The sequence below is a fragment of the Salmo trutta genome, chromosome 28 (genome assembly GCF_901001165.1).
Source record: "Salmo trutta chromosome 28, fSalTru1.1, whole genome shotgun sequence".
NCBI lineage: Eukaryota > Metazoa > Chordata > Actinopteri > Salmoniformes > Salmonidae > Salmo > Salmo trutta.
The window spans coordinates 36,725,731-36,753,089 of record NC_042984.1 but is presented as its reverse complement, the minus strand read 5'-3'; the positions used below and the strand labels follow the sequence as shown (position 1 = coordinate 36,753,089).

The 27,359-nt window shown below is 43.3% G+C and overlaps 1 protein-coding gene across 3 annotated transcripts in view; it reads right to left on the bottom strand.

Moving 5' to 3' along the window:
• The window catches only part of LOC115166133 (IQ motif and SEC7 domain-containing protein 1), a 189,555-nt gene that overhangs the window by 78,922 nt on the left and 83,274 nt on the right, over positions 1 to 27,359 (bottom strand). Inside the window, exon 1 of one of the 3 annotated variants that reach the window (XM_029719857.1) lies at positions 1,531 to 1,711. The exons of the other annotated variants lie outside the window; for them this stretch is intronic. Within the exon in view, the coding sequence (XP_029575717.1) occupies positions 1,531 to 1,670 (140 nt within the window). The 5' untranslated portion in view covers positions 1,671 to 1,711. Of the gene's footprint in view, positions 1 to 1,530; positions 1,712 to 27,359 lie in introns of those variants that run through there. 3 annotated transcript variants of the gene reach the window in all.

Below are 27,359 nucleotides of genomic sequence, written 5' to 3'. Positions count from 1 at the left end.
TTTCCTCCAGACGTGAAGCTTGGTTTCATCAGACCAGAGAATCTTGTTTCTCATGGTCTGAGTCCTTTAGGTGCCTTTTGGCAAACTCCAAGTGGGCTGTCATGTGCCTTTTACTGAGGAGTGGCTTCCGTCTGGCCACTCTACCGTAAAGGCCTGATTGGTGGAGTGCTGCAGAGGTTCTGAAAGGTTCTCTCATCTCCACAGAGGAACTCTGGAGCTCTGTCAGAGTGACCAACAAGTTTCCCTCGACACAATGTTGTCTTGGAGCTCCTCCTTGGAATTTCTTCGACCTCATGGCTTGGTTTTTCCAGACATGCACTGTCAACTGTGGGACCTTATATAGACAGGTGTGTGCCTTTCCAAATCATGTCCAATCAATTGAATTTACCACAGGTGGACTCCAATCAAGTTTTAGAAACATCAAGGATGATCAATGGCAACAGGACGCACCTGCTCTCAATTTCGAGTCTCATAGCAAAGGGTCTGAATACTTGTGTAAATAATGTATTTCTGTATTTTATTTATTATACATTTGCAAAAATGTTAAATAACCTGTTTTTCACTTTGTCATTATGGGGTATTGTGTGTAGATTAAATGAAAACATTTCCTCATCAATCAATTTTAGAATAAGGAAAAAGTCAAAAGGGTCTGAATACTTTCCGAATGCAGTGTATATGACATGATTCTTGTGTCCTTTCACAACCAAAGATCTTTACAGAGATGACACAGGGACGCTGAACTGGAGAGACAAGCATGAAGCATCCCAAACAGTGAAGAAGCGAACATTGACATCCCAAAAATTACATTCACCACACTAGCAGTACCATCTGCATCCTTAACACACACACACACACACACACACACACACACGTCAGAGCTAGGAGGAAATCACGCGCTAAACAAGAAGCTGTCACAGCGTCACAAAAATGAGTCATATTCTCCTAGTCAGTCACAGTATCATCACAGTCACTCAAAACAACTAAATGGCAGTGATTTCAATCACAATGGAAACAATCTCCCAGTACATAACAGAAATCAGTGATCATCCCTCATATATTTTTGTCAAAATCACCAAAAAGGGAAACAAATGCAATGAAAATGTATTTTGTATGTAAATATTAACAGCCATGTCTACCACAAACACATGTCTACCACACACAGAAATACACCCCCCCCACATGACCACCATTCCCCATAGGGCTGTGGTTGTTTACAAAAAGAGAGAGCTCTGTAGGCAGAGCCAGAAACTCATCCCATCTCCAGACAGGCTGAGAGGAGAAGAGAGGACAGAGCAAAGTCTAGTCTGCAAGCGCCAGCTAGGTGACTCAGCACACACACTGGAGACACTGCAATAACAAAAGTGCCACACCGCATCCTCGTCAATGAAGGATGGGAGGACCACTGCCTGCACGGCTGCATCCGCCCAGCCACAGCCTCCCTCCCTCCCTCACCAGCCACAGCCTCCCTCCCTCACCAGCCACAGCTCCATTCATACAGCATGAGGATTCGAAGGGACTGCTACTACTCACATGTCGTATAGCCGGTAGGACATGGCAGAACTGGGTCTGCCCGGGTGAGTCCCACCCCTGGGTGGCGTGCTGGACTCGCTGCGGGGACGCCTGGGGTCGGTGCTGCTCACCACGGCACGCCATACGCTCGGCTTGTCCATCCTCCAGGCTCGTCAATGGGACTCGACTCAAACGGGAGCAGCAGCGTGTGCATACAGACTCACACACACACTCACATACACTCTTACTCTCTCAGTCACAAACAGCCAGCCAGCCAGAGAGAGCTGTGTGATGTAACGAGGCAGGTCCAAAAGTTTGGGGAGGATGTAGTGGTAGAGCAGGGTACAGGGAGGATGCCAGTTTAACACTGAACGCGTGCCAAGGGCAGAGGAGACAGGGCTAGCCGTCTGAAGCATGGGGATAATCTGCAGGAGGGAGAATGTCTTTTTTTTTTTGTCTCCAACACACACAGAATCTCTTCCCCATCCTTTTACCACCTCTCCTCTGCTCACGGTAGTATAGTCCGCAGCTGGGCCATCCGATTGGCTCTCTGATCTCCATGGAAACAGAAGGATGTGTTGGAGGTAGGGCTCATTGTCTTTCTCTTTCTTTCGCTCTCCCCATCTCTCTCCCACTTCGTGGAATCAATGTGTTTCTTCAAGCCATTCAAAAAGTGAACAAAAAGAGGCTAACATCTATATTATGTACAGTATATACTGTAGATTCATTCTTATAATAATGGAACTCTTATACATAGCACATACATTTTACAAATAAGCCACCTCAATGAAGCAAGCGGCACACACACAGACCAAATTCTTGTCAAAATCTGCTCTTGGGGTGAAAAAGGGTCTACTTACCACAAAGCCCTGCATTGAGCAAACACTAGGGCAGTGGTTCCCAACCTATTTCGGGTACTGTACCACCAACTGAATTTTGCTCTGCCTGGAGTAGCCCTGAAGTACCCCCTCATGTGCATTTTACCAGTAAGCCCATGGTCTCATGGGTCTTCTCAAGTACAATGGCCCCTGTGGATAGGCCAAGTCCTAGTACCCCTGGTTGGGAGCCACTACACTAGGGAGCTGGGGACTAAGGAGGGCTGGGGAGAAGAGAACAGGGAGGGCTTTGGATGAGGCCTGGGAAGCAGGGGAGACATTGTTGACACCCTTTGGATGAGGGCTAGGAAACAGGGGAGTCATATTGTTGACACCCATGCCCTGGTAACACAGGTGTCTATGGAGACAGCTCTCATCAGGACCAGACACGTCGACCCAGAGGGCCGTGGGAGTTCACAGGATCCACTGAACACCATAGGAAAGATTTTACCCCCATAGACTTCCCTTCATTTTACTGTTCCAGATAATAATGAGGCTGCTAGTCTGGAGTCTCCAGGGAAGATGAATTTCATTCTGAAAAGGCACTGAGGTGAACATGTACTGAGGTGAAATGGCAATGCGAGAGGCTGTCGCTATTCATAAATGTGGGGTGAGTGTGTGCTCAAATCCAGAGACCCAGGGGCCTTCATCTGAAGTCATCAATCACACATAACACATTAATATCACCTATCTGGTGCGCACAGAGATAGACAGGTGGGGAACTCTACCCCTCTGTAACCCTCTCTCCCTCTTCTGTTGCTCTGTTCATGTCAAAGACCAGCTAGCTACACTCTCTAACTAACGCCATTTTTTCACAGCAGACACAGAGCTTTGAGTGGGGTGGTGAGATCCATTTCATTCCCCACTGAGAGCGAAGCTGCAAGCCCAAGGCACGATGTTAGTAGTCAGTGCACAGGCAAAGACAGAAGAGGAGAGGTGTGCTGAACGAGCAGATTGACAAATACTGTACTTGTCAGATTGACAAATATCTTCACACTCCTCACAACGCCGGCAATACGGTTCTCTATACAGGTACACACACACACACACACACACACACACACACCACAAATATATCCACTTTATTCTCTTGACACTGCCTTATGGCTTTCAACCGTTGACCTATTCTTGTTGACTTAAAGCTGTCTATTTTGATTTGACGGTGTGTCAGTTTGTGTTGTCTGTGTGTGTGGCCTCAAACATCAAAACACAACGTCGTCCTCTCCTGCCAACCTCCGCACCCCCACTCGTTGCCATACGACTTCTCTGTGCCCAGCTGGCCTGGTGGATGAGACCGGGCATCGACTCTGGCAGTAGTATGCTGCATTGAGAGTCTGCATGAACGCGCACAGTATCTTCAGTACACTGGCTCTGCTGGCTCTGCTGCTCAGAGGGTGAGCACACACACACACACACACACACACACGCACACACCAGCAGTGGGGGCTTTAACCATCACAGGAAGGGCATACTGATGAGTCCCAGCCTAATTGCCTCATCCCTGTTCTCTGTGAGAGAGGCAGCAAACTGCAGAGCCTTCTTAGTCAATGAAATCCAAAAGTGTCAGGAAATGGCTGAGATAGTGGATAGATATGGAGCAAAACGCCAATAGGCTGGCCCGTGGGCTGGGGAGATATCTTCATCTGGGTTTTCATTTCCACTGCTGAGAACAGACATTAACGGACAACAACGAGAGGATTTAATAGAGAGATGCAGAAAGATAAGCTCATCCTGGTGTCAGCATCTTGATGTCAATGCCAGCACCTTGATCTCATTCCTCTGTAATAAAAGCCGAAATGCTTGTGTACGCTATCCCTGATGCAGTAAAAAAAAAACAAAAAAAAACATTGAATAATGAAGTAAGCTTTATGCAACATATTTTTAAGTGCAAACCCATTACACCTTTGTCTAAAAGACACATCAGTCAATGACACACTGTCTTAGTCTAAAAGACGTGGAGTTCAACAGATCAAAATCAAACTGATAATCAAACCTTAATAAAAAGAGAGAACAGCCCAAGTATTGGTTTAACAACTAACAAAGCAGACCGCAAATCAAACCCATGTTTTTACATGAAGCATAACTCTAGCTCACATAGCATAACAGTTATATAACTAACCTCTGAAAGACTTCATTCTGATTGGCTGAGGGACGTCCTATAGGGCTCCCGAGTGGCGCAGCGGTCTAAGGCACTGCATCTCAGCGCAAGAGGCCCTGGTTCGAATCCAGGCTGCATTACATCTGGCCGTGATTGGGAGTCCCAAAGGGCAGCGCCGTCTTTGTAAATAAACCATCATTGTAGGCAGTCATTGTAAATAAGAATTTGTTCTTAACTGACTTGCCTAGTTAAATAAAAAAATAAAATAGGTGTACATTAATCACAAAGCTGAACAGTTATATTGTCTGCATTGGTAGCCTCGAGTGAGCCGAAGTCCAATAACAGAAAATAACACTGTAGCTCACAGCAGTCTCTGCGGAACGCTCGCACATGCTGTTCATAAGGGCTTATAAAACAATAATGACGCTTCACAGCCAAGATAGTCGCCTTCAACCGGGACACACACACAACATCTGGACTTGGTGGACCGGGGAGTGCAGAGTTAGCTGGTTGTTTATGGTGTACTGCTTTTCAACATTATACTCAATATTAAATGTGACGCTAAAGCTAAGCTTGACTTCCTTCAATGCTCCATCATCACTATAGTGTCGATCTAGCACAGCAGATGCCTTCTATGGATTTATCTTGTTGTGTAGCTCTGGAAGATAAGTAGTGGTATTCAGTGTTTTGCTGTGCTGGGGTGTACTGGGCTGAGAATTATTGTCCCATGGTGCCTTGCTGATTGTCTCGTTGTTGCTGCTGTGTGTGTTGATAGCTGATTGCTGTGCTGATGTGTGTGTTTGTCAGTGGGACGCTGCTTCATTTAGATCCCCACTCTACTGAGCTGCACGGCAGGGGAGCCTGGCTGGGCTGTCTCCCACAACAAAAGAGAGGGAGAGGCAGGAGAGAGGAACCTGAGAGTGTTACTTACATCACAATCACACACCGCACCTCTTTCTCAGTGTTCTGACGGCCACTGAAGGATGAGCTGAAGAGAACAGCTGTTTGAGATGGAATCTAAGAAAAATAACCACATACAAATGACATGAGGAAATGTATATGGATTCACAAATTCAGTCATCATCCATTCTAAAAAAAAGCAACCCAGTCCTATTCGAATCGAAATGAAAAGCCTTTATTTGAATCGGCTCAACACTGACCCATTGCAGCCAATAGAATACAGAATTGTGTTGAAATAAGCCAGGATCTTGAGAGCATTGCCTGCGGTCCCGACAGAGATCATCGCGGCGGTTGGCATTTTTCATTCTGCGGTTGAGAGCGGACAGGTCAGACAGACAACTTTTGTTGTCCCGCAGATTATTTGGAAATGGTCATCTTATTTCTGGTTCATCCTTGGGAGCAATTTCCAAATGCCTCAAGGTACCATGTTCATCTGTACAAACAATAGTACGCAAGTATAAACACCATGGGACCACGCAGCCGTCGTACCGCTCAGGAAGGAGACGCGTTCGGTCTCCTAGAGATGAACGTACTGTGGTGCGAAAAGTGCAAATCAATCCGAGAACAACAGCAAAGGACCTTGTGAAGATGCTGGAGGAAACAGATACAAAGTATCTATATCCACAGTAAAACGAGTCCTATATCGACACAAGCTGAAAGGCCGCTCAGCAAGGAAGAAGCCATTGCTCCAGAACCGCCATAAAAAAACAGACTACGGTTTGCAACTGCACATGGGGACAAAGATCGTACTTTTTGGAGAAATGTCCTCTGATCTGAATGTCCTCTGGTCTGATACCATCCCAAATGTGAAGCACAGGGGTAGCAGCATCATGTTGTGGGGGTGCTTTGCTGCAGGAGGGACTGGTGCACTTCACAAAATAGATGGCATCATGAAGAGGAAAATTATGTGGATATATTGAAGCAACATCTCAAGACATCAGTCAGGAAGTTATAGCTTGGTCGCAAATAGGTCTTCCAAATGGACAATGACCCCAAGCATACTCCCAACGTTGGCAAAATGGCTTAAGGACAACAAAGTCAAGGTATTGGAGTGGCCATCACAAAGCCCTGACCTCAATCCTATAGAAAACGTGTGGGCAGAACTGAAAAAGCGTGTGCGAGCAAGGAGGCCTACAAACCTGGCTCAGTTATGCCAGCTCTGTCAGGAGGAATGGGCCAAAATTCACCCAACATATTGTGGGAAGCTTGTGGAAGGCTACCCGAAACGTTTGATCCAAGTTAAACAATTTAAAGGCAATGCTACCAAATACTAATTGAGTGTATATAAACGTCTGACCCACGGGGAATGTGATGAAAGAAATAAAAGCTGAAATAAATCATTCTCTTTACTATTCTGATATTTCACATTCTTAAAATAAAGTGGTGATCCTAACTGACCTGAGACAGTGAATTGTTACTGGGATTAATTGTCAGGAATTGTGAAAAACTGAGTTTAAATGCATTTGGCTGAGGTGTATGTAAACTTCCAACTTCAACTGTATATATAAATAACACACACACACACACACACACACACACACACACACACACACACAGTTGAAGTCAGACATACACCCTATGTATGTCCACACACACACAAAAAAAAAGGAAGACTATATCCTATTTGCAAAACGTAGCTCAAGAGAAAGTGCAAGTGTCCACTCCCATCATTCTTGCTGCTTCAAGTTCAGCAGCCATACATGCAAGATCAGGAGCATGTGTGGTCTCAATGAAATAGAGTAGGCTATAGCCTATGCATGGGCAGAGAATCAGCCTTTTGGGAGCTCTAAGTGAGATTTGGTTGGGGGGGCACCCACCTCTCGCAGAACGTTTTAGTAACCCCCTCGACAGCGGAATTTCTTTTTTTCATTGCAAGTTAATTTCCTACATTTCTACATATTTTGCCATGAGTTATTCCATGTTTATATGATATCTGAGTGAGAATGACTAACATTCATGCGTGCCCGGTCGGTATTTGGCCATGATTAATACAAGTTAGATAGTCTAACCACCTAACTACCAATCAAAAAATGTACATGGCTAATTGTCAGCTAACTGAGTGACTGACATAAGAGAAACTGCTGATGCACAACCAAATTTTGAAATTGCACCTGGTGTATTATACTATTGACTGAGTTCCAAAAAACGAAATGCCATTTCTTTTGGCTTTTTTTGGTCTCTTATTTCACTTATGCCTGGAGCCAGCGCTGAAAGGGGCAGTTATTGTTCCAAGGAAATGTACTTCCTAAATATGATTAAGCTATAGTTTATTACATTGCCTAGATCACCCATATTTGTCTCCTATTGAAAATCATCCCACTCTTAAAAGGTAGGCTATAAAATGTAGCTCAAGAGAAAGTGCAAGTCTCTTCAACTCTGCTCTCTTCAAACTACATCTTGTCTATTGACTGATATAGCCCAGTAATACCGACAGCCTAATATAAAATGGGCCACGTGAGAATCTCTGGTAATTAAACCTATTTCTTCGGTTCTTTTTGCACATTTTCATATTGCCTATAGGGCGCAAAATTGCTGGGACCATGGCTGGCAAGTGAGCTGCATCACATACGGCTAAAATAACACTGTGGCACGACTGTGGTTGGGTTTGGGACCAGTTCCTGCTAGCGGGTGGGAGTCGAATAGAAAGACAGCGGGTGTGGGCGGGTGCAGTATGAAAAGCTGCGGGTGCAGACGGGAGCGGGATGAATAAATCAGTCCCATGCAGACCTCTACCATGATCCGAGACTCCATGTACACAAATGATTGCATCCCTTAGTCCAGTAGATTTTTGATTCCTTGTACAATCAAACCTGCACATACTGTATCAACCACAAGATGGCAGTACTTTGTTGTTGGATGGTTCTGGATCAAACACAGCATTGCCAGATATTACTCACAGATGGCATGGTGGAATGCTCGATACCGATCCTGAGGTCGTGAAAAGCATTTTCACCCCAGAGGAAATTACATTGATACCCATGAGAGAAAGAGAGAGACAGAGAGCGAGAGCCATGTTAGAGTGGGTTGACAAGAGGCAGCGGGTCTGAGCAGAATGCTTAGGAATCGATAGACATTTACAGAATGGTAACCTGGAGGAAAATGGGGGAGGGTCATGCTTTTTCAATTTCAGTCAAGGGGAGGGGAAGGTCATGTAATTTGTAATTAATTAAATTTGAATGTTTCTCAGTGTTTTAGAATGAGTTTCTTATTAGGCTAGAAATCGATGTGTGCCCGATGTGGGCCCCCATCTCTGATTCTCCACTAGACGCGTAATATCAAGTGTGCCTATAGGCTATTTAGTGTGGTCTCAATCAAATGATCCATAGCCTGCCTATAGGCATATAGACCACGATGTGCATGCTCAGAGAAGCACCGAGCAATGTTATATTTTTAAGATAGTTTTATTTACACCATCCGAGAAGCTAAGCTGCACTACACATTGCAATGGATATTCCAACCTTGAGCCCTGGCCTACTCTGCTCATCCCCCCCCAAAAAATGGTGTGCTGCCTAACCAATGTCTATGCTGTGTAGGCCTACGGTGGCAATTCAGGAGGAGTCGAAAGCTTCTTATTCACCATCTTCCCCGCGGACTAGCCTATAGCCTATGTTCTGTTCAGTTTGAGAAGGAGAGCGTGAAGTTGAGGAGGACCGGAGGTCAACTTTGATAGCTTGCTACTACTATAATAGATTTTTATTAAAAACAATGTTTCTTGCCCATGATGTATTTATCAGAGTTATTGACCTTACAGTAAAACCAGATTAGAGTAAATGACGTTGAGGTGCTGAAACTTGAAGCAGCAGCTACAGCATAATCAATGGGAAATGGAGAGTTCATGGTGCTGAAACTTGAAGCAGCAGCTACAGCATAATCAATGGGAAATGGACAGTTCATGGTGCTGAAACTTGAAGCAGCAGCTACAGCATAATCAATGGGAAATGGACAGTTCATGGTGCTGAAAGTAGACAAATTATAGTAGGCATAATTCATTTCAAATGTCTTCATTTTAATTACACTTTAATCACAAGGGGGTTTTGTGTTGGAACCTATTTCTTCCTATTTAAGAAATAAGATGTAGGCCTACCTGTTTGACAGACAAAATTAGGCTATAGGCTGCTATAGCCATAGATTTATCGGTCAATTCCTCCAACCACCATCCTCCCCCCACTCTTTAAATAACAGCCCTTCACTGAAACGGAGGTAGGCTAAGTTTTCCTAACTTTTATTAAAGAAAATGGCAAAAACCACAGGCCTACTGTACTTACACCTTGTTAGCTTAAGATTTTGAAGAAAATAAAACGGATCCGATTATATAAAGTGATCTATAATAGCACTTTGGTCCGTGATGCTTTATGCTTGAAACGAGCTGTAAAACAGCCAGGACTCCGATGCATATGGGGATATCATTGTTTTGTTTCTTAGCTACAACCTTCTAAAGGCAAGAGGACAACAAAGTAATCTAATTATGTCACTATCAATTGATTAAACGAATTTAATAAATTTGATGTACAATAGAAGATGTTTAAACCCAGACATCTTTTAGGGAAACACTTGTGACTTCTCGGCGGGTTAAGCTACGGAAGAAGAGCAGCCAGCAGTTAAAGCTGACATTTTTCTGCATAGGTAGACCTACTCTGTCTGGGGTGAAAAGGTAGGCCTACTCTGTCTGGGGTGAAAAGGTAGGCCTAACTTTTGAAAGCAACGTGCTCAGATTCCTAATTACTTCTCAGTTTTAATTATTTGCAAATAGGGACAGTTTCATTGCAAAATAACACACACTGATATGGCATTGGAGAAATATGTCAAGATGAACACATAGGCCCATCTCTCTGTACATTCTAAGCATGTTTTTTCTGTATTTTGTTTTGTATTAAAAAATACTCTGCTAATATGTAAAATGATGTAGAATTGCATGACAAGTTTATAAAAGGCAATTTTTTCCTCTGACCTACAAATACGATGATAGACTCACGCAATGCTTTTACTATAGAGTAGATATTTCCACCCTTACTCCTGTCCAAGGTTGTCTGTGAACCCACAACCTCAAAATGATGTAATGCTTATAGCAGGGATTATCAACGAGATTCAGCCGCGGGCCTATTTTTCCTTGAGCGGATGGTCGGTGGCCCAGAACATAATAACAAATAATTTGAAGACTGCAAATTGACCACAAGAAGCCCAAACAGATATGTTTGACTAAAATATAACAATTTCAAACCTTGCTTACATATGTACAAGTCACGTGTCTCTCTATTATGCGTGGGAATACTTGGGAACAGATTTAACAAATGAAAATCACTTGGAGATGATTTCCTGGTGTTTTTACAGTTTACAGTGCCTTCAGAAAGTATTCAGACCTTTTGACTTTTCCACGTTTTGTTACATTACAGCTTTATTCTAAAATGTATTATATATTTTCTTTAAATCCTCAGCAATCTACACACAATACCTAATTAAACAGAAAACAGGTTGACGTTTTTGCAAATATATCAAAATAAATCAAATTAAATACTTTATTTACATAAGTATTCAGACCCTTTGCTATGAGACTTGAAATTGAGCTCAGGTGCATCTCAAGGATGAAAACAGCTCAAGGATGACCAATGGAAACAGGATGCACCTGAGTGCATGTCAGAGTAAAAGATCTGGCGAAGGGTACCAAAAATGTCTGCAGCATTGAAGGTCCCCAAGAACACAGTGGCCTCCATCATTCTTAACTGGAAGAAGTTTGGAACCACCAACTCTTCCTAGAGCTGGCCACCTGGCCAAACTGGGCAATCGGGGGAGAAGGGCCTTGGTCAGGGAGGTGACAAAAAACCCAATAGTCACACTGATAGAGCTTTAGAGTTCCTTTGTGGAGATGGGAGAACCTTCCAGAAGGACAACAATCTCTGCAGCACTCCACCAATCAGGCCTTTATGGCAGAGTGGCCAGACGGAAGCCACTCCTCAGTAAAAGGCACATGACAGCCCACTTGGAGCGCTCAGGACCTCAGACTGGGGTGAAGGTTTACCTTCCATCAGGACAAGCACACAGCCAAGACAATGCAGGAGTGGTTTCGGGACAAGTCTCTGAATGTCCTCGAGTGGCCCAGCCAGATTCCGGACATGAACCTGATCGAACATCTCTAGAGAGACCTGAAAATAGCTGTGCAGCAACACTCCCCATCCAACCTGACAGAGCTTGAGAGGATCTGCAGAGACGGATGGGAGAAACTCCCCAAATACAGGTGTGCCAAGCTTCATACCCAAGAAGACTCAAGGCTGTAATCGCTGCATCAAAGTACTGAGTAAAGGGTCTGAATACTTATGTAAATGCTATTTTTGTAAATATTTGTAATAAATGTAATAAAATACCAAAATGTTAAAAAAAAAAAATTTATAAAAAAGATTTTGCTTTGTCATTATGGGGTATTGTTTGTACATTGACGAGGTGAAAACAACAATTTAAATCAATTTTAGAATAAGGCTGTAACCTAACAAAATGTGGAAAAAGTCAAGGGGTCTGCTTACTTTCCAAAGGCAATGTATTATGTCCAACAATATATATATATATATTTTAAACGCTTCCCAGTTGGGGAACCCTGGCTTTTAGGATGAAGAACAGTTTCTAAAACTGCGTATCTAAGGCTCTGGTCTGTTCAAGAAGTGAGGGTAAACAGTAGACATGTTCTCTGCAATCCACTTTGTTTTAATTATTATTTTGGGTATAGGGGAGGGTAACTTGTTTAGTTTTTTCAAGCTTTTAGGCAGGGTTGAGGTCCAATATACATTGCTGAAGGCAGGGCCATCCATTTTAAGTTCAGTGAAGTCCAATTTTCTCCATGTAACCCTTATTATAATAACGTTCACTCCCTTAACAGGGTGGATCAAGATGTGATGATAAACAAAAGATTCTTAATTCAAGAAAATGAATTAACATGCCGATGTACACCGAGCATAGACCCAGTAAATGAATGAAGCAGTAGCATGTTTGTCAAGCACTGATAATCGAATTGAGAGCCAGCGAAAGGAGGGAACAGCAATCACCCAATTAGTAGTAATATATATATCTGTTTTCATTTACAAATCAGCACAACCCAATAGGAAAAAGAGCAAATATGTTTTATAACAGTCAGTGACTTCAGTAGATTGTCATTGAGATGGTGTACAGAACACAGTATTCAACAACATCCTTTGGGCCAAAATAAATAAATAACCATCCTATTGTTCCACAACACCAGACTATTTTTCTGACCTCCCCAATTAACGTCAGAAGCTGGAAAAATGGAACTCCCCTGTGACCGCGACCTTTCACCTCTACTCAGGAAGTCAGAAAGTGCAGCATTTATTCTTTATGCAGTTATTTCTCAAAACACCCCTTCTCTCTGTAACACAGAGCAGTGTGCTGTGTGTGTCAAAGCTCTCTCAGTAAGCAGAGAGGCTCTCTGCTTTAAATCATCTGCCATCTCAGAGATGAGCCATTCACTCTGTAGGGGAAATAAAGCACTATATCCACTGTGACTGAAGTACACCAAGAGTTCCTGCATTCTACACCTGCATTGCGTTGGAGTCCCAATGGGATGTGATGAAGATTGATGGTATGGATGAAGTAGGAAATTAGGATTCTAGCATTGATATAGAATGCAGGGCTGAAGGCTCAGACACTCTCATAACAGCAACATCAGAATATAAATATATATAACAGTAAAAGTGTGGATATACAGAGCTTAGTAATGTCTTTACACATGTGCACTCCCGAGAGGCGCAGCGGTCTAAGGCACTGCATCTCAGTGCTAGGTGTCACTACAGACCCTGGTTCGATTCCAGGCTGTATCATAACAGGCCGTGATTGGGAGTCCCATAGAGGGGGCACACAATTGGCCCAGCATCGTCCGGGTTAAGGTTTGGCCGGGGTAGGCCATCACTGTAAATGAGAATTACTTCTTAACGGACTTGCCTAGTTAAAAAAAGGTTCAATTAAAAAAAAAAAATACTTAAAAAGGCAGCTGAAAAGAACGAGTTATACAGTATGTCATATTTACAGCGTAACACTATGCCCAATCTAATTCCCCTAGGGGAAAGCATTTAATACTTTATTCAGAGCATCTGTCTTATTGCCTCCCGGCCTAGCCCTGAGCTGGGATACTGAGCTATGGAATTGCAAATGTCTGCTATCAGGCAGAGAGTTAGATCAGAGGCACTATGAGGATATTTTCTGCCAGATACTGCAGAGGTATGAAACTGATGAAACGATAAGCTTTGCCAGAGACAAAAATCTCCCACTATATCAAATTCACAAAAATGGGGGATTTTTTTTATACTGTGAAAGGAGAGCATCAGTTAAGAGAGAGGATGTCAGAGCATACTGTAGTGTATACATTTATATTTAGAATGTGTGTAGCAAAGTGTATGTGTGTATCAAAGTGTGTGTGTGCATGTGTGTGCATGTGTGTATCGTGAGTGTCCATCACCCCAGGCCTTTGGAAAACAAGACTGATGTCACACCTGATCACATCTCAGGACGTTACACCTGTGACACATCGATAGGCATCTGTGCTTCTTTTCATCACCACGAAAAGGACAAACATACAGTATTCCACCCTTTAACACTCGCCTCGGGTTAATCGCTCATCTTCACCGTACAGAAAACCTTTCAAAACACTCCCTAAATGGGCCTATATTACAGTGGAGGCTGCTGAGGGGAGGACGGCTCATAATAATGGACGGAACGGAGCAAATGGAATGGCATCAAACACAAGAAAACCGTGTGTTTGAATACATTCCACCTATTCTACTCCAGGCATTATTACGAGCCCATCCTCCCCAATTAAGGTGCCACCAACCTCCTGTGCTGTACTACTCTTTCAGGTTCCATAATATACCCTCTAGTACTATGTCCTTAGAGGCTCACGTTTAGACACATGATAACAATATAAACTCTGCCAGCCCTGACTAGAAGATGGAGATCCTCATGCTGATCAGTGTTCAGGCGTGATAATCGACTCTCCAGACTGTGAATACAACCCTGCTCACAATGCTGTGGTTTACGGAGCCCTGCTTCCAGCTGCTAGTCCTTAAGGCAGTGTGTAGCAGTGTTGCATAGTGCGGTGTGCTCAGTGCAATGCCGATAGACTGTCAGAGGACTTTGCGGTTATTATGACAAATTACCACAAGGAGCTAGACGCACATTTTAAAACACTCTAGTTCTCCTGAGAGTGACACGGTGGATATGTGGTACAGATCAGGACAAATATCGTTATTTCTATGGCACATACAGTGCCTTCGGAAAGTATTCAGACCACTTGACTTTTTCCACATTTTGTTACGTTACAGCCTTATTCTAAATTGTATTAAATCGTTTTTTCCCCCTCATCAATCTACACACAATACCCCATAATGACAAGGCAAAAGTTTTTTTAATTTTCATATTTGCTAGTTTAACAAATAAAAAACTGAAATATTACATATACATAAGTATTCAGACCCTTTACTCAGTACTTTGTTGAAGCACCTTTGGCAGCAAATACAGCCTCGAGTCTTCTTGGGTATGACGCTACAATCTTGGCACACCTGTATTTGGGAAATTTCAGCCATTCTTTTCTGCAGATCCTCTTAAGCTCTGTCAGATTGAATGGGGAGCGTCGCTGCACAGCTATTTTCAGGTCTCTCCAGAGATGTTCGATCGGGTTCAAGTCCGGGCTCTGGCTGGGCCACTCAAGGACATTCAGAGACTTGTCCCGAAGCCACTCCTGCGTTGTCTTGGTGGCTGTGTGCTTAAGGTTGTTGTCCTGTTGGAAGGTGAACCTTCACCTCAGTCTGAGGTCCTGAGCGCTCTAGAGTAGGTTTTCATCAAGGATCTCTCTGTACTTTGCTCCGTTCATCTTTCCCTCGATCATAACTAGTCTCCCAGTCTCTGCCGCTGAAAAACATCCCCATAGCATGATGCTGCCACCATCATGCTTCACCGTGGGGAAGGTGCTTGTTTCTCATGGTCAGAGTCTAGGTGCCTTTTGGTAAACTCTAAGCGGGCTGTCATGTGCCTTTTACTGAGGAGTGGCTTCCATCTGGCCACTCAAACATAAAGGCCTGATTGGTGGAGTACTGCAGAGATTGTTGTCCTTCTGGAAGGTTCTCCCATCTCCACAGAGGAACTCTGGAGCTCTGTCAGAGTGACCATCAGGACAATTCCTTTGACCTTATGGCTTGGTTTTTAGTCTGACATGCACAGTCAACTGTGTAACTTTATATAGACAGGTGTGTGCCTTTCCAAATCACGTCCAATCATTTGAATTTACCACAGGTGGACTCCAGTCAAGTTGTAGAAACATCTCAAGGATGATCAATGGAAACAGGATGCACCTGAGCTCAATTTCGAGTCTCATAGCAAAGGGGATGAATACTTATGTAAATAATATCCGTTTATTTATTTTTTATACATTTGCAAACATGTCTAAAAGCTGTTTTCTCTTTGTCATTATTGGGTATTGTGTGTAGATTGCTGAGCTTAAAAAAATGTAAATAAAAATAAAAAATGTTTTGGGGATTACAACCAAATTATGATAACTGTACTATATTATCCATTGGATCCAAAACAAATACAACTAGAGTGCCTCTGTGGAGATGGGAGAACCTTCCAGAGGGACAACCATCTCTGCAGCACTCCGTAATCAGGCCTTTATGGTAGAGTGGCCAGAAGCCACTCCTCAGAAAAAGGCACATGACAGCCTAAAGGCACCTAAAGATTCTTAGACCATGAGAAAGAAGAGTTCAATCTTGGTTTCATCAGACCAGACACTCATTGGCCTTAATGCCAAGCTTCACATCTGGAGGAAACCTGGCACCCTCCCTACGGTGAAGCATGGTGGCAGCATCATGCTGTGGGGATGTTTTTCAGTGGCAGGGACTGGAAGACTAGTCAGGATCGAGGCAAAGATGAACGGAGCAAAGTACAGAGAGATCCTTGATGAATAAATTAGCAAACATTTCTAAAATACAGTTTTTGCTTTGTCATTATGGGGTATTGTGAGTAGATTGATTGAGGGGGGGAAAAACAATTGAATCAATTTTAGAATAACAAAATATAACAAAATATGTAACAAAATATGGAAAAAGTCAAGGGGTCTGAATACTTTCCGAAGGCACTGTAATTACATCTCAACCACTTCTGAGCTCTGAGTCCACTTCTCAATGACCTCTTGACCGCTCCTATCAGGACAGGTCATGGCTTCAGTCACTCATCATCACAGCAGCAACCCTGTAGTTCCCAGCCAGATAGAGAGACAGAAGACCAGAGCAGCACTCCAGACTCTACACTACTTAAATAAAGATCTTAATGTGAGTAACCTCAGTGTGCAAATTACAGCGGGGACCAGGGGGGTTCAGACACCCCAAATGAGACATGAGTGGTTCTCTAATTTACCCATTCTCCTAATTGTACTGATACAGTGGTAAATGTGAAAATAAACGCTTATTCCAAATGAAACGAACACCCCACCTCTCTATCATGGTTTAAACCAGTGACAGTTGGTTCAGGTTCTTTCCATCTCATTCATCGCTCTACTCCGCCTGTGTGCCTCTCTCTGTCTTGAGCTTTTGCTAGTAAACTTGCAACTTTGTATATCAACTGGGTTCAGTCTGCTAGTGAACTTGCAACATTGTTTTAACTGGGTCCTCATAGTTTCCCACTCTGAGGTCGGGAAAGCACAGCTGTACTTGCATCCCATATTTCAGCCCCTTTTCAGGTGTCCTGAGGTTTATTTATACAAAAAAGGTAAATTTGTCAGCAAGACCCATCAATTAATTCAGGTTACAAGAACCTAGGCCTAATGACAATCGCCAAATGTCATTACATGTTTTGGTGTTTTGTAACAGATGTCTGTTTCCATTCATCCAATGGCTGGTGCACAGTTTGGATGCTACAGAGTGTGATGACAAAACAGAAACCACGAACATCAAAGAACACCCAAAGCTTAAGAGCTCCCACACATTATGGGTGGTTCTCTTCATAGGCCTATTAAATCATTGTTGCTTACTAGTGACTTCCCATCTGGTGGAATCAAACTTTACAACAGTGGCTGTAGTACTTATCAGAAAGTTTTAAAAAACTGTCAGAAGGAGTAAAACAAGGATGTCCACTATTGGCAAATCTATATATTATTGCCATAGAAATGTTAGCATGTTAAAATCAGATCCAACAATAATATCAAGGGGTTAGAAATCCAGGGCTTAACAATAAAGGTGTCATTGTAGGCTGATGATTCATGTTTTCTTTTAAATCCACAATTTGGATCACTCCACAGCCTCAGGGGATGTAGATACCTTTTCTAACCTCTCAGGATTACAACAAAATTATGATAAATGTACTATATTATCCATTGGATCCAAAACAAATACAACTAGAGTGCCTCTGTGGAGATGGGAGAACCTTCCAGAAGGACAACCATCTCTGCAGCACTCCGTAAGCAGGCCTTTATGGTAGAGTGGCCAGAAACCACTCAGAAAAAGGCACATGACAGCCTAAAAGGCACCTAAAGATTCTTAGACCATGAGAAAGAAGAGTTCAATCTTGGTTTCATCAGACCAGATACTCACTGGCCTTAATGCCAAGCTTCACATCTGGAGGAAACCTGGCACCCTCCCTACGGTGAAGCATGGTGGCAGCATCATGCTGTGGGGATGTTTTTCAGTGGCAGGGACTGGAAGACTTGTCAGGATCGAGGCAAAGATGAACGGAGCAAAGTACAGAGAGATCCTTGATGAATAAATTAGTAAACATTTCTAAAATACAGTTTTTGCTTTGTCATTATGAGGTATTGTGAGTAGATTGATTGAGGGAAAAAAAACATTTAATCCATTTTAGAATAAGACAAACGTAACAAAATGTGGAAGAAGGCCAATTTATACAATTTGGAGGGCAGAAATGGTTAAATATTAAAACAGACCTCTCACTAAAGGCGTCAGTCATACAAAAGCTACACTAAAATCCAAACTGGTTCTCTAGCAAATTAGTAAGAATGTCGCACCCCATGTTCAATAATGACCTTTATCCCTTTATTCAAATTACAACCTCTCACTTTGGTTATTTGAAAATGAAATTATCTCTGAAATAGCTCTCATCCAGAGGCGGCGTTCCTAGTGGCCGGTGACTTTAATGAAGGGAAACTTATGTTAAACAGCATGTTAAATGTGCATCCAGAGGGGGGAAAAAATAAATAAAAATAAAACTCGACCACTTTAGCTCTAGCTCTCCCTTACCTCCATTTGGCAAATCTGACCATAATTCTATCCTCCTGATTCCTGCTTACAAGCAAAAATTAAAGCAGGAAGCACCAGTGACTCGGTCAATAAAAAAGTTGTCAGATGAAGCAGATGCTAAGGTACAGGACTGTTTTGCTAGCACAGACTGGAATATGTTCCGGGATTCTTCCGAAGGCATTGAGGAGTAAACCACAATAAGTGCATAGATGACATCGTTCCCACAGTGACTGTACCTACATACCTCAACAAGAAGCCATGGATTACAGGCAACTTCCGCACTGAGCTAAAGGGTAGAGCTGCCGCTTTCAAGGAACGGGACTCTAACTCGGAAGCTTAAATGAAATCCCGCTATGCCCTCTGACAAAGCATCAATACAGGAATAAGATGGAATCGTAATACACCGGCTCCGATGCTCGTCGGATGTGGCAGGGCTTGCAAACTATTACAGACTTCAAAAGGGAAGCACAGCCGAGAGCTGCCCAATGACACGAGCCTACCAGACGAGCTACATTACTTCTATGCTCGCTTCGAGGCAAGTAATACTGAAATATTCATGAGAGCATCAGCTGTTCCGGATGACTGCGTGAGTACGCTCTCCGCAGCCGACGTAAGACCTAAAAATAGGTCAACATTCACAAGGCCGCAGGGCCCGACTGATTACCAGGACGTGTACTCCAGGCATGCACTGACCAACTGGCAAGTGTCTTCACTGACATTTTCAACCTCTCCCTGTCGAAGTCTGTAATACCAACATGTTTGTTGTTTGTTTGTAAGGAATACCTGGGATAGGATAAAGTAATCCTTCTAACCCCCCCTTAAAAGATTTAGATGCACTATTGTAAAGTGGTTGTTCCACTGGATATCATAAGGTGAATGCACCAATTTGTAAGTCGCTCTGGATAAGAGCGTCTGCTAAATGACTTAAATGTAAATGTAATGTTTCAAGCAGACCACCATAATCCCTGTTCCCAAGAACACTAAGGTAACCTGCCTAAATGACTACCGACCCGTAGCACTCACATCTGTAGCCATGAAGTGATTTGACTGGCTGGTCATGGCTCACATCAACACCATTATCCCAGAAACCCTAGACCCACTACAATTTGCATACCACCCCAACTGATCCACAGATGATGCAATCGCTATTACATTTCACACTGCCCTTTCACACCTGGACAAAAGGAACACCTATGTGAGAATGCTATTCATTGACTACAGCGTTCAACACCATAGCGCCCTCAAAGCTCATCACTAAAATAAGGACCCTGGGACTAAACACCTCCCTCTGCAACCGGATCCGGGACTTCCTGACGGGCCGCCCCCAGGTGGTAAGGATAGGTAACAACACATCCGCAACATTGACCCTCAACACAGGGGCCCCTCAGGGGTGCGTGCTCAGTCCCCTCCTTTACTCCCTGTTCACTCATGACTGCACGGCCAGGCACAATTCCAACACCATCATTAAGTTTGCCGATGACACAACAGTGGTAGGCCTGATCACCGCAATGACGAAACAGCCTATAGGGAGGTCGTCAGAGACCTGACCGTGTGGTGCAAGGACAACAACCTCTCCTTCAACGTGATCAAGACAAAGGAGATGATTGTGGACTAAAGGAAAAGGAGGACCAAGCACACCCCCATTCTCATCAACGGGGCTGTAGTGGAGCATGTTGAGAACTTCAAGTTCCTTGGCGTCCACATCACCAACAAACTAACATGGTCCAAGCACACCAAGACAGACGTGAAGAGTACACAACAAAACCTATTCCCCCTCAGGAGACTGAAAAGATTTGGCATAGGTCCTCAGATCCTCAAAATGTTCTACAGCTGCACCATCGTGAGCATCCTGACGGGTTGCATCACTGCCTGGTATGGCAACTGCTCGGCGTCTGACCACAAGGCACTACAGAGGGTGGTGTGTACGGTCCAGTACATTACCAGGGCCAAGCTTCCTGCCATCCAGGACCTATACTGCTCCAAAAAATAAAGGGAACACTAAAATAACACATCCTAGATCTGAATGAATGAAATAATCTTATTAAATACTTTTTTCTTTACATAGTTGAATGTGCTGACAACAAAATCACACAAAAATAATCAATGGAAATCCAATTTATCAACCCATGGAGGTCTGGATTTGGAGTCACACTCAAAATTAAAGTGGAAAACCACACTACAGGCTGATCCAACTTTGATGTAATGTCCTTAAATCAAGTCAAAATGAGGCTCAGTAGTGTGTGTGGCCTCCACATGCCTGTATGACCTCCCTACAACGCCTGGGCATGCTCCTGATGAGGTGGCGGATGGTCTCCTGAGGGATCTCCTCCCAGACCTGGACTAAAGCATCCGCCAACTCCTGGACAGTCTGTGGTGCAATGTGGCGTTGGTGGATGGAGCGAGACATGATGTCCCAGATGTGCTCAATTGGATTCAGGTCTGGGGAACGGGCGGGCCAGTGCATAGCATCAATGCCTTCCTCTTGCAGGAACTGCTGACACACTCCAGCCACATGAGGTCTAGCATTGTCTTGCATTAGGAGGAACCCAGGGCCAACCGCACCAGCATATGGTCTCACAAGGGGTCTGAGGATCTCATCTCGGTACCTAATGGCAGTCAGGCTACCTCTGGCGAGCACATGGAGGGCTGTGCGGCCCCCCAAAGAAATGCCACCCCACACCATGACTGACCCACCACCAAACCGGTCATGCTGGAGGATGTTGCAGGCAACAGAACGTTCTCCACGGCGTCTCCAGACTCGGTCACGTCTGTCACATGTGCTCCGTGTGAACCTGCTTCATCTGTGAAGAGCACAGGGCGCCAGTGGCAAATTTGCCAATCTTGGTGTTCTCTGGCAAATGCCAAACGTCCTGCACGGTGTTGGGCTGTAAGCACAACCCCCAACTGTGGACGTCGGGCCCTCATACCACCCTCATGGAGTCTGTTTCTGACCGTTTGAGCAGACATGCATATTTGTGGCCTGCTGGAGGTCATTTTACAGGGCTCTGGCAGTGCTCCTCCTGCTCCTCCTTGCACAAAGGCGGAGGTAGCGGTCCTGCTGCTGGGTTGTTTGCCCTCCTACGGCCTCCTCCAAGTCTCCTGATGTACTGGCCTTTCTCCTGGTATCGCCTCCATGCTCTGGACACTACGCTGACAGACACAGCAAACCTTCTTGCCACAGCTCGCATTGATGTGCCATCCTGGATGAGCTGCACTACCTGAGCCACTTGTGTGGGTTGTAGACTCCATCTCATGCTACCACTATGCTGGCGGTGAAAGCACCGCCAGCATTAAAAAATGACCAAAACATCAGCCAGGAAGCATAAGAACTGAGAAGTGGTCTGTGGTCACCACCTGCCGAACCACTCCTTTATTGGGGGTGTCTTGCTAATTGCCTATAATTTCCACCTGTTGTCTATTCCATATGCACAACAGCAGTTGAAATTTATTGTCAATCAGTGTTGCTTCCTAAGTGGACAGTTAGATTTCACAGAAGTGTGATTGACTTGGAGTTACATTGTGTTGTTTAAGTGTTCCCTTTATTTTTTTGAGCAGTGTATATACCAGGTAGTGTCAGAGTAAGGACCTAAAAATTGTTGAAGACTCCAGCCAACCTAGTAATAAACTGTTCTCTCTGCTACCGCATGGCAAGCGGTTCCGGAGTGCCAAGTCTAGGTCCAAGAGGCTTCTAAACAGCTTCTACCCCCAAGCCATAAGACTCCTGAACATCTAATCAAATGGCTACCCAGACTATTTGCATTGCCCCCCACCCCCTCTCTTTTATGCTGCTGCTACTCTCTGTTGTTATCTATGCATAGTCACTTTAATAACTCTCCCTACATGTACATATTACCTCAATTACCTCGACTAACCGGTGCCCCCACAAACTGACTCTGTACCGGTACCCCCTGTATATAGCCTCACTATTGTTATTTTACTGCTGCTCTTTAATTATTTCTTACTTTTATTTCTTATTTTTCTTAAAACTGCATTGTAGGTTAAGGGCTTGTAAGTAAGCATTTCACTGTAAGGTCTAAACCTGTTGTATTTGGCGCAAGTGACAAATAAAAATTGATTTGATTTGAGTTTTAAAACAAGCCATAGAAAGTTAGTTGCAATTTCAGTTTAATCCACCAGAAAAGACAGAACAAGTAATTCAACAAATAGTGTGGTTAACTGTAAATACACTAACTGATAAAAAAAAAAAAAAACAGTATAATCTTTGTAAATTATATCATAAATAGGACTGGCAGAGTTGTCCCACATGCAGCTAACAAAAATATATGGAAATGTCTGTCCTACCCAAAATTACAACCAACTAATTGCAGCATTACCATAAAAATGGATGAGGAAAGTGGAAGGTTGAAAAAGTAAGGAACTTGTCTGTCGGCCTTGCATTAAAAGACCAAAATTGATTAAAGAAAATTGTGATAAATAAAAAAGTAAACCAGTTTCATTTAAGGACCAAAACATTGACAGCTGTGCCGTAGAGATTGCTAAATAGTTGGGAAGAGATTTTTGATGTACCGATTCCATGGCTTATGAAGAAATACGCAAAACGACGCCGGGTTCAAAACTTTTAATTTTTAAATTTAAATTATTATACAAAATTCTTGCAACCAATAGAATGTTATATATGGGGGATACAACCTTCCCGGCAATGCTGCAAAGAGACAGTTATTAGATTGTTTATTTTGGTTCTGTCCATATGTACAATAGCTTTTTTTTTGTCAGGTCCAGGAATGGCTGAAGAATTGCAACATTTACCTGGAGCCAACTCTGCAGATAACACTACTGGGTGATCTGAAAAGTCATAGTCAAATCTATCAATAAAATAATAATACTTTTAGCAAACATTTGTATCTTTAATTTACAATCTGTAGAAACTATGAGAATAGAAATGTTCAGATCTTTTGTGAAACATCACAGCACAGTTGAAAAATATATGGCAAATAGAAAGCAAACTGGATGGACATCAGAAATAGATGGGAGAGGTTGAAGGTAGAGGAAGGACAGGACTAAAAACAAACCAAATAACTATTGTAAACTAGATTATGTCCGTAAAATGTATATAGTATGTATAAGCTGGAAGTAGAAGCCTAAGTGTTTGGACACACTTACTAATTCAAGGGTTTTTCTTTATTTTTACTATTTTCTACATTGTAGAATAATAGTGAAGACATCAAAACTATGAAATACCACATACGGAATCATGTAGTAACCCAAAAAAAAAGTGTTACACCAGCTCTGTCAGGAGGAATGGGCCAAAATTCGCACTACTTATTGTGGGAAGCTTGTGGAAGGCTACCTGAAATGTTTGACCCAAGTTAAACAATTTAAAGGCAATACTACCAAATACTAATTGAGTGTATGTAAACTTCTGACCCACTTGGAAACTAAATGACAGAAATAAAAACTGAAATAAATCACTCTACTATTATTCTGACATTTCACATTCTTAAAATAAAGTGGTGATCCTAACGGACCTAAGACAGGGAATTTTTACTAGGATTAAATGTCAGGAATTGTGAAAAACTGAGTTTAAATGTATTTGGCTAAGGTGTATGTAAACTTCCGACGTCAACTGTATACAGTATATCCAATCCTGTCATTGTCGTGTGTGTAGGTGGCAGGGAAGTCAGGCGCAGGAGAAACCAACTTGGTGTAACTGGAGTAGTTTAATATATTAAAACAAACTCCAAACCCAAATACATAAAATAAACATGGGTGAACATACCCGTCGCACACCTATACAAAATACACGAACACATAACCACAAACAATCTCCGACAAGGACATGAGGGGAAACAGAGGGTTAAATACACAGCATGTATTTTATGGGATTGGAACCAGGTGTGTAGGAAGACAAGACAAAACCAATGGAAAATGAAAAATGGATCAATGATGGCTAGAAGACCGGTGACGTCGACCGCCGAGCACCACCCGAACAAGGAGGGGCATCGACTTCGGTTGAAGTCGTGACAAATCCATACATCCATCTCTCCAGAACTTATATAGCCATCGATCCATGTACAGTACTGTATTATTATAGTACTTATTCTCACTCAGTTCCCTCTCCTCTGTGTGAAGTGAACCCATGCACCTCAACCCAGTATTATAGCCTGCCTCCTGGCTACCCGGAAGCAGCACGCAACAAATAACACACTGGCCACTAACAGAAGCACTACCAGCAGCCCCTGACCAGCTGATGCAGGAATAGGGCAGACCATTCCAGTAATCAATAGGCTGAGCTGTGTTATTACTGCAGCCAGGCGCCTGAGATAACCACAAACCACAGCCTCCCTCTGAAACAGCCATTCACTGTAATGAAGATCATAAAACCTCTGAATTATTAATGTATGAAATGGAGCTAGTGGATCATTCAGATCAATCCCTCCCTCCTTTCCTCCCTCTGTCCCTCTGTCCGTCCGTCCGTCCCGGCCTGCAGATAGCACATCGGAACCTGGCCGGCACAAAACACTACAAGAGAGAAGTGCCATGAGCAGTGTTATAATGCCATGGAAACAATATGAATAGGATGTAACCTGCAAACAATAATGAGTCGTTAAGACGTCCCCAAGACATCATGAAATGGTCGCCTAAAGTCACCAGGACATTGTGTCATGGTCCCCTGGAGGTTTTGTCTAGTTCCCGGTTGCTACTGTTATCAATGGGATAATGTTGCGGTGAAACCCATAAGGGACCAAATGGGAACGTCACCAAATGTCCTCAGGACATCCCCTGATTGCTGGGTAGAAATCAGGGGGGATTTACACCTCTCGCATGACCTCATAGCCTCACCCCAACCCTCGTATCGAGTAATCAATAGAGAGACTTGTGGTGCAGTAGTTACACACACAAAGAGAGAGAGCGAGAGAAGGATGAGGAGAGAGAGCGAAATAGAGAGAGCACGAGGGAGGGAGGGTGATATAGAAATACATAGAGAATGTGAAGGAGGAAAGAGTGAGAGGGAGATTGAGCCCATAGTGTATCATAAACCAGACCGGGAAGCCCTGAGCTCTGCAGGCTGAGGGAGAGAGAATCTACATCCTGTAAATAGTGCACACATCGCACTGGCAATATAATGTACTTCCATCACATTTCCAATCAGTTAATGCATGCTCTGTCCACATGTTTATTGTGAGTGGTCCTTTGTAGTTGTTGGTAGAGCACGGTGCTTGTAATGCCAGGTTAGTGGGTTCGATTCCCGGGACCAACATTATTTGAGTATACCAAACACGACCCTAAGGCCATCCAGCCAATTTGACATAACTGTGGGAAGCATTGGAGTCAACATGGGCCAGCATCCCTGTGGAACACTTTCAACACCTTGTAGTGTTTATGCCCCGACGAATTGAGGCTGTTCTGAGGGCAAAAGGGGGGTTGCAACTCAATATTAGTAAGGGGTTCCTAATGTTTTGTACACTCAGCGTATATACACAGTAGTGTGCCGTTTCAAGATGTGTGCCCTTCAAGTTTCTCTGCAGCGAGATGCCTTTGAATATTTCATCCCCTTGGCTGATAAATTGTATAGAGCAATTACCCTGTCACACAATAAACTGCAATCCACTGTCCCTGTTGGGCTGGCTCACTGCTCCACTTTCTCTCTAAGTCTCAACAAGCAGACAATAAAAGCAGTGCTCTTATTGCACACTTGAACAGACTTGACCAAATTGACAAACCTCTAAGAAAACCATAAACAAAGAGCTTCAATGTAACATGGATCACAAGAGGACAACTCACTGTTGTCCTACATGTGTAATAATACAATCAGGAAGTGTTAGTTGTGGGATGGAACATTTCTCCCCTGAAGTATTCTGGTGTGGTGCGGAGGGATCAGTGGAGAGGAGAGAGGAGAGAAGATCTAGAATAGAGAGAGGAAAGACAAGAGAGAGAAAGGAGAGAGGGGTAAAGAGACGAGAGCGAGGGGGAAAAGAAAGGAGGTAGAGGAACTGTTGAAGTCAGCTGGGGAGTCAGGCAATTTATCACACCCTAAGGACTTTTCCTGTCTACAGATTCATGAGTCAAGACTATTTTAATTGAAGAATCACACCACAGAGTGCAATGGAACTCTTTTAATGCGGTTCTGTACTGGGACTAAATCAGATGCACAAGCAGTTACTGACAGAGCCAATGATTCATCGGTCTTAGAAAATAATAACTACTACAACATGAAAACAGGCCTGTCTTTAATTTCCGAGCATTTTAAGACAGTACATTAACTATCTTTAACCATCAGCCAATGAGGTCCAGTAATCAAAGAAAATATTTTGGTTGTCCCAAAGAGAGTTGGACAGGGAAAACATTTGACTACAGTGTCCAGGCGTAGTGGCTCGCGTGAGTAAAAAAAAAAAAGAATGAATAGCCACGTGAGCACAATTAATATTGCGAAGGTTCCTGACCAGGCAGTTCCTTTTCCAAGGTAAATTAGTGTACCTCTTTTGTTACATTTTAACCAGCAGTATTAGCAGCAGATTCAGCAAGCCAGTGGTCCTATAGACATCCCTATTACTATACAGATACAAGCACATATATGACCCTTAAACATAGAGAGAGAGAGAGAGGGAGAAAAAAAGCAGAGGCCTGCCCTGAACAAGTTCCTCCCTGGGGTATGTTTGTGTTATATTAACTATGTCGTTTACCTGGAATGTGATGGCTACTCCTCAGAGATCGCTCTACTTC